The 16,466-nt window shown below is 37.6% G+C and overlaps 1 protein-coding gene across 1 annotated transcript in view; it reads left to right on the forward strand.

The window, feature by feature from the left end:
• Positions 1-16,466, forward strand: part of rorb (RAR-related orphan receptor B) — a 161,588-nt gene that overhangs the window by 112,025 nt on the left and 33,097 nt on the right. The window contains exon 4 of the mRNA XM_051928372.1: positions 1,874-2,284. Coding sequence (XP_051784332.1) covers positions 1,874-2,284 — 411 coding nt within the window. The remainder of the gene's footprint in view (positions 1-1,873; positions 2,285-16,466) is intronic.

A 16,466-nucleotide genomic window follows, 5' to 3' on the forward strand; every position in this document is an offset into this window, starting at 1 on the left:
TTATTATGAAAATTGAACAGACTTTATCATAGAATTTCATTAAGTTTGTGATAAGCTGTAACTGGTAATATGCTGTGCAATATTTATCAATGGTCTTAAAGAGCTTTATTGAGTCAAGAATATTATTCACAGATAGTGATTAGAACCCTCAAGTACTGATTTCACCTTTTAGAAATGCATTATGCAAAGAGGTAAAGTACAAATTAACAGGCCACATATCAGGTTCAAACATTCAGTTAAGGATCTCAGTTCAGGACCAGGGTGAATAACAATGTAGGCTGAGCCTGTGTACACATGCACCTTACTTTCAGAGTTCAGTCACATTGATCATAAGCATCATAATTACAAAGAGAACGGGTCACTACTGAACAATCCAGTGGTTGAAAAGAGACATCTGATAAAATGAGCCAAGAGAGTAATCTGAGTAACAAATGGGCTACACTTAATCAACTAATGGCTGAGTATAAAAGCAATGTATTTGCTTGTCCTTTATGGCACAGTATTAAAATAATTTTAACTTCTATGCCACCTTCTGTTTTGGAAAATGGAGATGCAGAAAATGATAAAAGAGTTTCCAACAAAGCAAGGCATGTTCACTGTATTTAGTCCACTTGCATTACCCTTACATGACATTTGATTAATACCATTCTTTATCACAGAATAACGTAATGCACACAATTTTTAAAATGAGGTCAAATATAATTAGAGGTTTATTTAGGAAATTCTTTATAAGAAATAATATTAAGACTCCTTTTTCCTCTAGCACTCTTGACATCTCTTCTTCTCTTTTTCTCTTGACATCAGATATTAACAAACTTTAGTTCACTTTGCTTTTGTAAATTACTATCTTGTTTTCAATTTGTGCTTTTGTTACATTTTTTCTTGGCTTTTTCAGCTTTTATTTGCTTGCAAATTTGTTGAATTTGACACAGTGCCTCCTCAGCATTCACTTTCATTTTTACTTGTGCCTGCTCTGCTTTTTACTAATTGTAACTGATTGTATGTCTTTAGTACAAATACATAGCAAAAACTAGAATTTATTTCAAAATGTCTTACAAAATTAATTATTCACCTCATTACTATACAATAAATCTTGAAAGTGTCATCTAATTAGCTAAATAGTTAATTTAAAAGTAAGAATGAAAGTTTGACATTTGTCCATCCATCCATCCTCTTCCGCTTATCCGAGGTCGGGTCGCGGGGGCAGCAGCTTGAGCAGAGATGCCAAGACTTCCCTCTCCCCGGCCACTTCTTCTAGCTCTTCCGGGAGACATAGTCCATCCAGCGTGTCCTGGGTCTTCCCCGGGGCCTCCTCCCAGTTGGACGTGCCCAGAACACCTCACCAGGGAGGCGTCCAGGAGGCATCCTGATCAGATGTCCGAGCCACCTCATCTGGCTCCTCTCGATGCGGAGGAGCAGCGAGTCTACTCTTAGCCCCTCCTGGATGGCTGAGATTCTCACCCTATCTTTAAGGGAAAGCCCAGACACCCTGTGGAGGAAACTCATTTCAGCCGCTTGTATTCGCGATCTCGTTCTTTCGGTCACTACCCATAGCTCATGACCATAGGTGAGGGTAGGAACATAGATCGACTGGTTGTTTGACATTTGTATCATTTTTAATCATATTTTATTCCTATGTATCCATTCTATTGTATTCTTTTCCACCCACATACCAAAGGCATCAGTGTTAAGTTAACTGCAGACTCTAGAGGACTCTAGTCCCATAAATATGAGTGTTGTGTCTGTTTCAGGGTTGGTTTCTGAGTTGTAACCAGTGCAACTTAGGCACTGGCTATCCTGAACTCAATAAACAGGTTAGAAAATGGATAAATGAAATTAATATACCATATTGCTATTATTTTTTTTAATCTAGCTGTAAAGTTTGGTCGAATGTCTAAGAAACAACGGGACAGCCTGTATGCAGAAGTACAAAAACACCAGCAGAGACTACAGGAACAGAGACAGCAGCAAAATGGAGAGGCAGAAGCCCTTGCTCTTGTCTACACCAGCAGTATCAGTAATGGCCTCAGTAACCTCAATAACGAAATTGGAGGTACATACTCTAGCGGACATATAATTGACTTGCCAAAAACAGAAGGGGTCAATGCCTATTACAGTGTGGACTCTACGCAGCCTTCTCCAGATCAGTCAGGAATGGACATGGCTGGAATAAAGCAAATCAAACAGGAGCCAATTTATGATGTGACACCTGTTCCCAATTTGTTTACATGTGACTCTTTTCCAGAGGGTCAGCTTGCACCTGGGGTAACTTTGACTGAATTAGGTGAGTAGAATAGTTTTCTCATAAACAAAAGTTGTTTTTCTATTAATGTTCTGGTTTATTTTGATTTGCAGCATATTACTTTCTTTTATGTGATATTAATACTGTGTCATTTTAAGCATGTTGTTTACTGATCATAGATGCACAAAAAATATTTTTTCCAGATAATATATACCATAGTATATATAGCATAATAAGAAAGCGTTTAGAGCCATCACCAGAATATGCATTAAGGACTAACTGGATGGTTGTAGTTTATTTCAGTTTTTTAAAATAAAAATAATATCCATGTAAGCTTGTTCAGGTTGCACTGTATTAATGGTGTAGGAAGCAAATCAACGAAATTTTGCAGCACAGTCACTTCTACTCAAGTATGTTGTTTTGTTGGGTACAAACTTTTTTGCCCATTTTGCCCATAATGTTAGTGCACCTGTGCATTAATCATTATGAACTGGGTTGTACTGTATTTCATGATCAAATTACCTCACATTCAGAAATTAAAAGGGGTAGATGAGAGCTATTGTATTTCAGTGACACCATGTAAATGCAGACAATTTACAGAAACAATCAAAAAGGCTCATATAGATTACTGTAGATTATATAGTGCATTCAGAAATTATTCATACCACTTCACTTTTTTCCTATTGTTATATTGCAGCCTTTCGCTAAAATCATTTAAATTAATTTTTTTCCCTCATCCAGCAACACTCAATACCCCAGAAAAACAGAATTTAAGTATCTGCAAATGTATTAAAAATAAAAAATTGAAATATGACATTCTGACCTTTACTCAGTACTTCATTGAAGCCCCATTGGCAGCAATTTAAGCCTAGATTCTTCTTGGGTATGATATGACAAGCTTTGTACCCCTGGATCTGGGGATTTTCTGACATTCTTATTTGCAGAACTCTGTCAGGTTGGATGCAGATCATCGATGGGCAGCTATTTTCAGTCTGTTCTGAGATATTCGATTGGGTTCAAGTCCAGGCTCTGGCAGGGCTACTCAAGGACATCCTCAGAGTTGTTTCTAACCCAGCTGTGGTGTTATTTTTTTATTTCCTGTTGGAAAATGAACCTTCAGCCAAGTGTGAGCTTCAGGGCACTCTTGAGCAACCACTCATTAAGGACACCTCTGTACTTTGCAGTGTTCCACTTTTCCTTGACCCAGATTAACCTTCCAGTCCCAGCCTCTGAATAACAGCCCCACATCTTTATGCTGCCACAAGAATGCTTCAGTTTTGGAATGGTATTGCACACATGATGAGTGGTGCCTGGATTCCAACAGACATTGTGCTTAGAATTGAGGCCAAAACAATTCAATTTTGGTTTTATTAGACCAGAAAATCTTGTTTCTCACAGTCTGAGAGTCCTTTGGGTACCATTTTACAAACTCCAACCAGGCTTTCATATGTCTTTTACTGAGGAGAGGCTACTACAGTATATGGCCACTCTGCCATAAAGACCAGACTCAGTGTTGCAGTGATTGTTGTCCATCTGGAAATTTCTCCCATCTCCACACAGGTTCTGTAAAGCTCTGCCAGTGTGGCCATCAGGTTCTTGGTCACCTCCCTTACCAAGGCCCTTCTTCCCTGATTGCTCAATTCGGCTGGGTGGCCAGATACAGGAAGAGTTATAGCTGTTCCAACTGTCTTCTAGTAAAGAATTCTGAAGGCTACTATGCTCTTGGCAACCTTCATTGCTTCATTATTTTTTGCAGACCTCCTGTCCAGGGGTGTCATGTATAAACGGTGCGTACACACAAAAATGTTGTATACACCCGTTTCCACACTCACAACGCGGTATATAAAAACTAAACTGGGCATAAAGCCAAGCACATTTCCACACTAGGTCTCAAGTTCTCTGGTCGGTTTTGCAAAATGGTGGCACCCAGCATCAAAGCAGTGCTACTGTTCCTGTGTGGTTTCCATTTATTTTTTAGATTCACATCCCTGACGCGGCTTTATCAAATACAATCAAATTAACCACATATCGTTTATTAGTTTAAGGCATCTGATTGTAATCAACCCGTAACCATATAATGGTGCACATAATGGCCAAACTATTCCAAATACTATAGCTGCTTTAGCGTTGTTACTGTCAGTGCACCACTCAGAGTATTTAACCCACTGTATCGGAGTGTGAAATCACAGCTGTACAGCAGCTGATCAGAAAGCTCTACCACAGATTGTGTCAGGAGCTGGGAGAAATATCGGGATAGAGCTTCTAGCACACGCTGCCTCAGCCATGTGCACAGTCTATTTGAACTTCGCCCATTCAGCAAACGCTTCAGAGCCTTTCCTGTATGGACCTCACGATTCAAAAACAGTTTCAACCCAAGAGCTATAAATGCACTCAATCAGTCCATCAAGTGCTCCCATACAATAATAATAATAATAATAATAATAATAACAATGCATTTTATTTATAGGGGCACTTTACATTAGCAATAAATCTCAAAGTGCAACATAAAAAGATTAAACAAAGGCAAGGCAAGATAAAAACAGAGATAAAACAACAATAATTATAGAATTCTTGTTAATAAGCTTTCCTAAATAGAAAAGTCTTTAGCTGTTTTTTAAAACAGCCCACAGTCTGCTGTGTTCTTAGGATCTCTGGTAGGGCATTCCAGAGCCGTTCTGTAGCGGCTGCAAAGGTTCGGTCTCCCATTGTATGAAGTTTGGTCACAGGGGGGCAAAGGCGGTAGGTATTTGTAAAACGGAGGTTTCTTGTAGTGGATTGTAATATAAGGAGTTCTTTAAGATATTGTGGAGCATTTCCATGGATACACTGGTGAGTAAACAAACAGAGTTTGTATTCAATACGGAGATGGATAGGGAGCCAATGAAGTGACCGAAGGACTGGTGAGATATGTTCATATTTCCGCACCCAGTCCAGTCTGAATGAGACAAAGCCATAAACCAGCTTTTCAGCATCACAGAGGGAGAGGTAGGGACGGAGTTTGGCTATGTTTCGGAGATGAAGGAATGCAATTTTACAAAGGTGATGGATATGTATATCAAATGACAGATGGGAGTCTAACTTGACACTCAGATTTTTAACAGAAGGGTTAGAGAGTAATGGTATGGTCAGAAAAGGAAATACAATTTACAGAGGAATGAAGTTGATGGGGGGTGCCAATTAAAAGAGCTTCAGTTTTGGTGCTGTTCAGCTTGAGGAAGTTCTTGGACATCCAGGCCTCAATCTCATCCAAGCAAGAGGAAAAAGTTGATGGAGGTGTAAGAGAAGTCGAATCTAGTCTCACATAGAGCTGCGTATCATCGGCATAGCAATAGAATGAAACTCCATGCTTGCAGATGATGTGACCCAGGGGTAGTATATAGATATTAAAGAGGGTCAGCCCAAGGACTGATCCTTGTGGGACTCCACAGGTGACAGTGTGGGTATGAGATTTAGTATCCCCCAAGGCCACATACTCAGTCCTGTCTGTAAGGTAGGACTCGAACCACTCGAAGGCAATGCCAGAAAGTCTAATTGTATAGTGAAGATGATGAAGGAGAATATTATGATCTACCCTATCAAATGCAGCTGTAAGGTCCAGGAGGATAAGGATTGATGGAGAGCCATGGTCAGCAGCCATCAGGAGGTCATTGGTGACTTTAATCAGGGCTGTCTCTGTGGCTGTGAGAAGTTCGGAAACCAGACTGAAATCTTTCAAACAGATTGAATTTTTTGAGGTGATCCTGAAGCTGAACCAAAACAACCTTTTCCAAAACCTTAGACAAAAATGGAAGGTTGGAGATTTTTTTAAATGAGGTCTAATTTTTGCAGTTTTCAAGGCCAGTGGGACTAAGCCGCTCTGTTGGAGAGAGTGATTAATGATGTCAGCAATAAGAGGGCTTATATCTGATACATTAGCTTTTACCAGAGGAGTAGGAAAAGGGTCCAATGAACACGTTGAAGGTCGCATCCTCTGTATGATGTCCTCAACTTCTTTAATTGTGGTACAGAGGAACTGGGAGAGGCAGCCCATTGGCTTTGATGTAGAAACATCCAGCGATGGAGGGCTGGAGGCAGACAATGAGGAGCGGATGCTGTCCACTTTGGAGGTGAAATATTCAATAAAATTGTTGCACTGCTCCTCTGTGAAATTATTACAGGCGTAGGTGTGAGGATTGAGTAAATGGTTTATCACGGAAAAAAGTTGTTTGGAATTTCCAGGACTGTTGTTGATTAAATTTGAATAGTATTGAGATCTGGCAGTGGTCAGTACCCTGGAGTAGTTTTTTTGGTGTTCCCGATAAGCTAATTTGTGGACTGTTGAACTGGTTGCAACAAAATGCCGCTCGTGGACTTGCCCAGCTGTTTTTATCTGTCGAAGCTCACTTGTAAACCACGGGGCAGATTTTACAAAAGAGACCACTCGTGATTTAACTGGAGCATGGGTCTCAAGGATGTTGTGGAGCCCATTGTTGTAGTAATTGACTAATTCACTGACAGAAGAAAGGTGGTAATAACAATAAAGATATTCAATTCAGTTGAGAGCACGTATTTACAGATGATGACGACTGGATTCTAAGTCAATTTAGACTTCCAAGCGCTATCTCTGTGGAGCTATTGATATCATTATAAACAGGAAATGCATTAAAGTATATATATTACATTATACAGACATATTTTGAACTTTATTTAAATCATGTAAATTGTTAATGATTAAACATGCAAGGACTCGGTGGCGCAGCATCAGCGATGAGCTGGCACCCTGTTCAGGGATTGTTCCTTTCTCGCGATGTATGCTTGCTGGGGCTGGCGCGACCATGGATGGATAGATGGATGGAAAAATTAAACATGTACTTCGAAGATATTTCAATGTTCCTTAAAAGTTTAGAAGAACTGGCGATTTAAGCTTACAGATGGCTTGACATTTATTAAAGAGCTGATTGTTTGGTGATTGGTTATTTGAAGAAAGAAAAGGAAGGACAGGAATTGGGGGTTAGTACATTTGAAAGAGAGAGTAGTGCTGCAGTAAATTATTTCATCGAGGGTCACAGATGGGGCAGCAAGCATCTTGCGGGAGGCAGGAGCAATCTCTGGAAGGGGCGCTAGCTCGTCACTGCCACTGCGCCAATGTGCCTCAATGTTTTATACATGCTTTAATTTCTATGATCATGAAAATGATATCAAGTATACATCTTAGTATTTAAATTGTTCAGAGAGCTGTAACATCATGAATGTAATGCATTCTGTGTCCTGTCAGCGTAAGAGAAAGCCTGTTTAAGAAGCACATGCCGATTCACACATGTACGAGTACATATAATATGAAGCATTTAACGTGCCACTTTACTTATGATGGCATTTGAGAAATTATTAAATTAACAGAGTTTAAGATGAAGTTTATGATGTTCTACTTTAATGACAAAATAAACTATGTGATTAAAGTGGAACTTTCGACCTTTTTTTCATACTGTGTCCCTTTTTTTTTTTCTTTTATCTGTACCCTAATTTGCTTCCATATGACACTCAAACGGTGGTCTACAACTCTCCTTTTCAAGTCAACTTTGATATCTGACCACCTTGTTATTTATTTTGGGCAGTGTGCAACTTTCTGAACTTGATCTTTCAAGTTTCTCTGCCACTCTGTCACTGAATCAAACTCCATTTGTTGTTTATATCACTGCTTAAACCAACAAATAGTACTTTTTCCTTGCCTCTACTTGGTATTAACTGAAATGCTTCTTTTTCCCCATGCTTTTGCCATTGTCTTTTCACAGAACAGAAAACATAAGGGGCTATTTATATTGATTTGCATAGTCAAAGAGATGGAATTCTGGGAGGAGCCGGGGTGGAGCGACAGGCACATGCACGAGTGTTACTTTTCACACTGACCCGGATTTATGGAGTGGAAGAACGTGGAAGTTGGTGTACGCACAGATTTATGCATCATGATTTTTTTGTGCGTACACACATTTCTGCTTTTGTCCGTACGCCACGTTTTAGTGTGAATTCTTTGCACACCATTATACATGAGGCCCCAGATCTGTGTCTCAACACAATACTTACTCTAAGTTTTGCAGTCAGTTTGTTCAGCCTCTTGGCATGGTCTTGGTTGTGATACACATCTTCAGCTGTGAGAACTTTTGTAGCTGGGTGTGTGCCTTTCCTAATCATGTTCAATCAACTGAATTTACCACAGGTGGACTCCAAACAAGGTGCAGAGACATCTCAATGATGACCAATAAAATGGGGTGCACTTGTACCAGATTGCAAGTGTGATCAGTAAGTGTTTGAATGCTTTTGTGAATATGATATTCCAGTTTTACATTTTTAATACATTTCCAAAAGTGTCCAAAATCTAGTTGCTTGATGTGGTATAAAATGAATCAAAATGATTTTAACATAAGGCTGCAACATAACAAAATGTGACAAAAGTAACGGGGTCTAAATACTTTCTAAATGCACTGTATATCATGATATGTGAAATACAAGTCAAGGGAGGTTATGTTTAAACTAAGTAACACACTACTGAGGCCTCACCTGGACTGCTGTGTACAATTTTGTTCTCCATAATAGAAAAAAGACAGAAGTGCAAGAGAAACTCCAAAGAAGAGAGACAAGGCTGATTTGGAAATAAGTAGATATGAGAAAAGATTAAAGGAGTTCAACAATATCAGTTTAAGCAAATATAGATTAAGTGGCAACATGATGGAAGTGTTTAGAAGTATAAAGGCAATTAGTACAGTGGAGCCCTGCTGTTACTTTAAAATAAATTCTTCATCATGAACACAGCAACAAAGATGGAAACTTGCTAATAACAAATTTCACACAAATGTTAAAAAGTTTTCCTTTACACGAAGAACTCTAGATATATGGAATAAATTACCAAGTAGTGTGGTAAAGAATAGTACTTGGGAAACCTTTAAAACTTTGACTAAATGTTATTTTGGAGAATCTAAGAGAATACAACTTGTGCTAATGTTCTAAAATTCACACCATCCTGAATCATCCTGAGTGGTGTCACTGTCAGACTAGGAGGTTAAAATTTAGATCAAGAAATTGAATAAAATAGGCTCTGGCTACCTGAACTAGCAGGAGCTAAGGCTAATGTACACAAAATTGTGGTAAAGTCATCAGTAACATATTCACATTGGACTGATTGTCATTAGCCTTTCAAATGATTAGAACATAGATGAACCAGAAAACAATTTTTATTGCTGTGCTTTTTAAAATAGCAGGCTGTGGTATTTCTTAATGCTATCTGAAAAGAAAAAAAATAAAATGCATGGTTGACTGATTGACTGACTCACTTAGTAACTCACTCATCAGCATCATGTTAAACAAGTTTGGTTTTAACAAAACGTAAATTTCAGTATAACAAATGTTTTTTTTTGGGTCAAAAATGGCTACCAAAGATAATAATGCGATGCAAAAAATGCTTAATTCCACACCTACTTTTTCCACGCCAAGTTTCAGGAACCCTGCAACAGGCTCGGGCAGTCTCGGCAACAGTGTAGGCGCAACATCATACACATAGCCGAGCGCGTACCTAGCATCCACGTAGGTAGTTGTGTGGTGTGCAGATACTGTACTTTTCAAGTTTAATAGCGGTTCTCAAAGTTTTTTTTGAGAAGAACAAAAAAGTGAGAACCAGCATCAGTTTACGCTGAAAGGAAATTAACAATCCTGGAAAAAATTGATTCCAGAATGAAGAAAAATTACATGGTGAAAGCATTTGGAATTGCACCTTTAATGCTGTCAACAATTTTGAAGGACTGAAGAAAAATAGAAGACAGAGTTAAAGAATAGTTGTTGAGACCTGAACGAAAAAAAATTAGAAGTGCATTAAATGAGGACATCAACCAAGCTTTTCATGGTTGCAAGATTTGAGAGCATGGAATATCCTAATTGCTGGACCAATATTACAGGAAAAGTCTTTAGAATTCACAAAACTGTTGAAAATCATTACTTTCAAGTGAGTGTTGGATGGCTTAACAGTTTAAAGAACGCTATGGAATAACTTCCATGGTGATTTGTGCAGAAGAAAACAGTACACCACAGGAACGAGTTATGGAATGGCAGAAAATAGTGGCAGAATACAATAGTAACGGCATTTTCAATGCTGATGAGACTGGAGTATTTTATCAACTGCTTCTGCATTATACTCTAACTGTTAAAGGAGAGCCATGCAAAAGAGGGAAGAAATCAAAACTTTGTTTAACTATCCTGTTTTACTGCAATGCATCTGGTACAGTAAAGCTGAAACCATTGATTATTGAAAGATATTCAAAACAACAATGTTGTAAGAATATACAGTCACTTTCCTGTGATTATCCAGCAAACCAACAAGCTTGGATGACACAAGGAGTACTGTATTTAATGAATGGCTGAAGAATTTGAACTCACAAATGAGAAAACAAAGAAGAAAAATTCTTATTTTAATAGATAATTGTTTGGCACATAATTCAACATGTGAATTAGAACAAGTTAGAGTTGAATTTTTTCCAACAAACTGTACAGCAGTCCTGCAACCTTTGGATTTCAGTATTGTTCGTGCTGTAACAATGCATTACAGGAGTCAACTTATTACAACAATATTGTTGAACTTAGTTTCGGAAAACAACAAAAAACTGATGTCAAAGAAGCTTGTGATATGATTTGTGTAGCTTGGTGGTCAGTAAAAGTTTCAACAATTGTTAAATGCTGGAAGAAGGCCTCAATTATTGAAATCAATGATGAAATTTAGATGATGGAAACAGATCTGGCCAAAGAAGTGGAAAATGAAGTGGGAGAAATGTCAAGCTCTATACGGTAGTTGCTGATGGGGCAAATTATGAGGAGTACATTGATGCAGATAATAACTTAATGATCATGAGTGAGCTAACTGAGAAGGACATTATTGAAAATTTACAGCCATCTGCATTGAGTGTCTTATCTTTGGAAAGTGAGAAAGAGGATGATGAAAATAACATGCCAGCTGTTACGAAGGTTTTATGTTCTGAAGCAATGGATGGGCTAAAAAGGATTTGGGATTATTTATTGTCTAGCACTGATGTCCAGGAAAGTGTTTCTGAAAAAAAAAAAAAAAATATATATATATATATATATATATATATATATATATATATATATATATATATATATATATATATATATATAGAAAATGTGATCATAAATACTGCTAAAAAAAGTTCTGTGCACTCAAAAATGACTTCATTTCCTGTATTCATACCTGTGTTTCTATATAAAAACGTGCATATAATGTCTTGTTTTCATTCTGTGTTCATACCTGTAATTCAAACATCTTGTTTTTATTCAGTGTTCATTTATACCTGTATTTCTATTTTTAAAAAAAGTACATTTAACTTCTCGTTTTCATTTTGTGTTCATTCCTGTATTTCTATTAAAAAAAAGTTACATCCAATGTCATTTTCATTCTGTGGTCATGCCTGCTTCTATTAAAAAAAAGTTACATCCAACGTCTCATTTTCTTTCTATATTTTCACACCTGTATTTCTATAAAAAAAGGTGAATCTAACGTCTCATCTTCATATAAAATATTTTTTGTCATTTAAGAAGCGCTGTTTATTTATACAGGTATTGTCAAGCTTGGGTTACAGATTTGCAAGAGAGGCAGGAAGGTGAGTCCAGATTTCAAAGGAAAATATAGGTACTTTATTATTTGTATAGAGAAGGCAGGTACAGTCTCAAGACTTCGTTCAAAATAGTAGCTGCAGGGATCTGTGACATGGGCAATCGTTCTGTTTTAGCTCCCATCTTCAGATTAGAAGAACACCAACTGCTCGGAATCACCACTGTGGCAGACTTGGTCTGGAGAAGTGAGATCAAAAGAGTGCAAGGTAGAGCGGATCAAAGCCCGGTGTTAAATGTTCTAACATTGTGCAACATTCACGTTACGTGGTAAGCCCGATCATGCACCAGTTACTTTGCCCTTTGGTTTACTGCTTCCAGGATGGTTGGGTGTGCAGTCAGTGTCAAAAAATGGGGTAGATACAATACACAAAAAATCACACAGTAATAATCTGCAATTCACATAACCTTAAAAATACTTTGAAATTCATTTCTTCTTGGCTTGAGCATGACTGGCCATTTTAATTTTCATAAAATGGGTCTTGCAAAGCTATTCAGTTATGACAAATGTTAGGAAATATCAGTAATGAAAGGAAAACTTTATTGCAAAGAGTGACCATTTTGGATATCAGGTGAATGTGAGGTGAAGGCACTTTGATGGTAAATTATAGGGTGACCAGATTTCCACACTGGATCACTTGTGTAGCATGTATGTCTACACATAAAGCCAGTTCTTATTTCTTTGGCTGCTTTATTTCATCATCATCAGAGAGGGATCAGGGCACTGAAAAACTAACACTTTCAGAAAGGAATACATGGAATTCTGCACAGTGCTTGAAGTGGAAACAAATCAATGTCAGTAATGTCTGTTGTTTTCTGCTCATTGTTGTTCTCACATTGCTGTTCAAATTTAACACATGTTCTTAATGCAGCTTTCACTGTCTGAGTTTTGACTGCGCTATCTATAATAATAAAAGGCAAAGCCCTCACTGACTGACTCACTCACTGACTGACTGACTCATCACTAATTCTCCAACTTCCCGTGTAGGTGGAAGGCTGAAATTTGGCAGGCTCATTCCTTACAGCTTACTTACAAAAGTTAGGCAGGTTTCATTTCGAAATTCAAAGCGTAATGGTCATAACTGGAACATATTTTTTGTCCATACACTGTAATGGAGGAGGCGGAGTCACGTATCGCGTCATCACGCCTCCTACGTAATCACGTGAACTAAAAACAAGGAAGAGATTTACAGCACGAGTCACACGCGGGAACGAAGGTAAATGACGTTAATTTTTGACTGTCTTTTAATACTGTGTAAGCATACATATTAACACATGTGCAATTAAACGTGTGCATTTACGGGGTGATTTCTCAGGCTTAAAAGCTCACCTTTTATCAAACGTGGGAACAAAGGTAACTGACGTTGTTCACTGTCTTTTAATACTGTGTAACCATACACATTAACACATGTGCAATTAAACGTGTGCATTTACGGGGTGATTTCTCAGGCTTAAAAGCTCGCCTTTTACTAAAAAGGTAAATGCAAAACTATTTTCAATCAGTTTATTGAAATGCTCCCGTTAAGGATTGCAATAACATATTCGCGAGATAAAAGAACGAAGTAGGGGGAAATGGAGGAAGAGCCGGAAACAGCGAAGAGCAAAAAATTAATTAAACAATTGAGAATGGAGCGAGTGAAGCATACAAGCATGTTCATAAGGGAAACAAAGCACGGTGTAAAACGTAAGTTTAAATTAAGTTTATAGAAACGCTCCCGCTGCGGATTGCAATAACATATTCGCGAGATAAAAGTTTAATGAGAAGACACGAGGTATAAACGAACCACACGCCGTGGCGCAACGTTAGGGGCAACAGTTTCAACCATTCTGTGATCTGCTTCTCGCAACTGAAAGACGGCACATGGCGGATGTTAGCCGACTTGCTGACCGCAACGTTAGGGGCTTCAACTATGGCGCTGACGCCACATCTCAGTGCCAACACTTTGCAGACTGTACTTAAAAGACACGCCCTCCTCACTGGACAGTTAAAAAGACCAATCAAACTAACGATGACATCAAGTATTACCCAATCAAAAGTAGGAAAGGAGGAATCTTCATAAAATGCGTGTGGGATGATTTGCATGACACGCTGCTTTAAAAAAAAAATGATAAAAAAAATACGGGATAAATCCCGTCCAGTATTGATTCAAAACGGGACGCGCAATTTCATTCTCAAACGCGGCACGATTCCGTATTTTAAAGGACGGGTGGCGACCCTACAGTGCCAGGTAACCACCCATACAATCAGATTGTGATTCAGACTAGGAATGCAATGAATGTAATTACCCCGATCTACATACAAGGCGAAAGTCTTGCAACATTCAAAGATGATGGTTTGGGATAATTAGTACTTATTAAGTACACCATGGCACATAAAAGAGCTTATGAAGCCTTGAACCGAAAAAAGCAAGATCTCAGAGATCGTAAAAAAAAAAAAAAGGAGGTAATGTCGTTTTACTCGCTGTACATTTTAGTCAAACATTACCAGTTATTCCACGAGGGAGACCAGCAGATGAACTCAACGCGTGTTTAAAATCCATGCTTCTCCCACGCTCGGTTATATGTCGCGTGTTCTCGGGTAGGTACACCAAAAAATGTATACATTTAAGCATGTAATGGGCAAACAAAAAATGAGGTATACCCGAAGGCACTGCAGTAGTGCTCAATGTAACTTTACTTCTTAAATGTTAATGTTTTACTGTTTAATAATTTATACGCTTCTTATATATTGTTCAAATTCTTTTATCAAAATACCAGTGACAGCGCAATGCACGATAACATGGAGTGAATACACCATACGCATCTGCCCACGGCCGCCCTGGTGTGCGCAGATAAGAGTTGATTCTAAAATAAAATAAACATAAAAAGAGTAATACAATCATCACCCATAAAGCAGATAGCAGACGTGACGTATTATATGTGTACCAGATTTCAAGTCAATAGGTGAAACGGTTTGCAAGCTACAGGTGATTTAAAATCCTGGACAGACCAACGAAAAGCCACGGTAGCAAATTATACAAGAAGATTTTACTGTTTAATAATTTATATTTATATGAAATGTGCTTCTTATATATTACTTCATATTCTCATATGATAATGATGTTAATGTTGTTTATATTGATTTCTATGTTATTGTAAGTGCATCTATGTGTGTATATGTATGTATGTATGTGTATATATATATATATATATATATATATATATATATATATATATATAAAAAATATATATATAAAAAATATATGTGTATATGTATATATAATATATCTGTATATGTGTGTATATGTGTGTGTATATGTGTATATGTATATATATATGACAGCAACACTCATAACAATGACAACACAATTACATTGACAATCATGTTAACGTTATTTTTAAAATGTTTCCTTTACTTTTTCATAACCTCTTTAACACACTACTTCTCCGCTGCGAAGCGTGGGTATTTTGCTAGTCATTAATATATTACATGGGGTGGGTGTTTGGTGGTATGGGGTTTTGTGCCCCTTGGAATTTTGTAAATATACAGTATTCTAAGTATATTGTGCAGATGCTTGTGTCAGCAGAGCAATTATTAGATGGGTAACCTGTTAAAACCGAGACATTTTGATATTCTTTATGTATCGAGTAGCATGGTACTACATTAATATCTAGATAGCCTTTTGTTTTCTGTGTTTGCATTTTATACTTTAACAGTTAGGAAAATCATTTAACCTACCTGTTACAAATTAAAACATCCAGAGGACTGAGGTGCTGATGCACCGCTTCTCTTCTGTTTACACTCAACCTGCTGGGAAGACTTCATCAAGCAGAAAAATCTTGCTGACGTAGAGAGCAGTTAATGACAGCAACTTCCTACCCACGCACACAGTCCACTGGTGTTTCACTGACATATATTGGGCTCCCTTTGCCATCAGTGCTGTCTATCAGAGGTGAAAACCAGGAAATTATACAAAATATATAAGCTGGTCTAACTGTTGTAATGGTAAATTGATACAGTGAACTAATTCATAGTTGAAGTCACATGAAATGTTTCTCTCTTTTAAGATAGCCGAGCTTGCATTTTCACCAATGCTTGTCAACGGGAGATTTTTAAATTTTAAAGCTGTATACAGCGTGATCTGTTCAAGATATCTCAATGAAAGTTGAATTGTCCCAACAAATTTCCTAGTATACTAAGTGTGGCAAGTTTCAACAAAATATACACATTATTCAAAATTTATAGTATACAGTAATCCCTCCTCCATCGCGGGGGTTGCGTTCCAGAGCCACCCGTGAAATAAGAAAATCCGCGAAGTAGAAACCATATGTTTATATGGTTATTTTTATATATTTTAAGCCCTTATAAACTCTCCCACACTATTACAAACATTTCACGCACAATTATACAGCATAAACCCTTTGTATTCTATTAGATATTAGGTAAGATTCGTTGAAATTATGTATGTAAACACAGTTTACATACAGTAAAACCTAAATATTATTTTAAAGATATCAAGTGTCTCCGATATCACATATGTTACAGCCATTACGACAGACAGGCCACCAGCAATAAATACGTACAACGCAAGAAAAATTGTAT

Source organism: Erpetoichthys calabaricus, chromosome 5 (genome assembly GCF_900747795.2).
Source record: "Erpetoichthys calabaricus chromosome 5, fErpCal1.3, whole genome shotgun sequence".
Taxonomy (NCBI): Eukaryota; Metazoa; Chordata; class Cladistia; order Polypteriformes; family Polypteridae; genus Erpetoichthys; species Erpetoichthys calabaricus.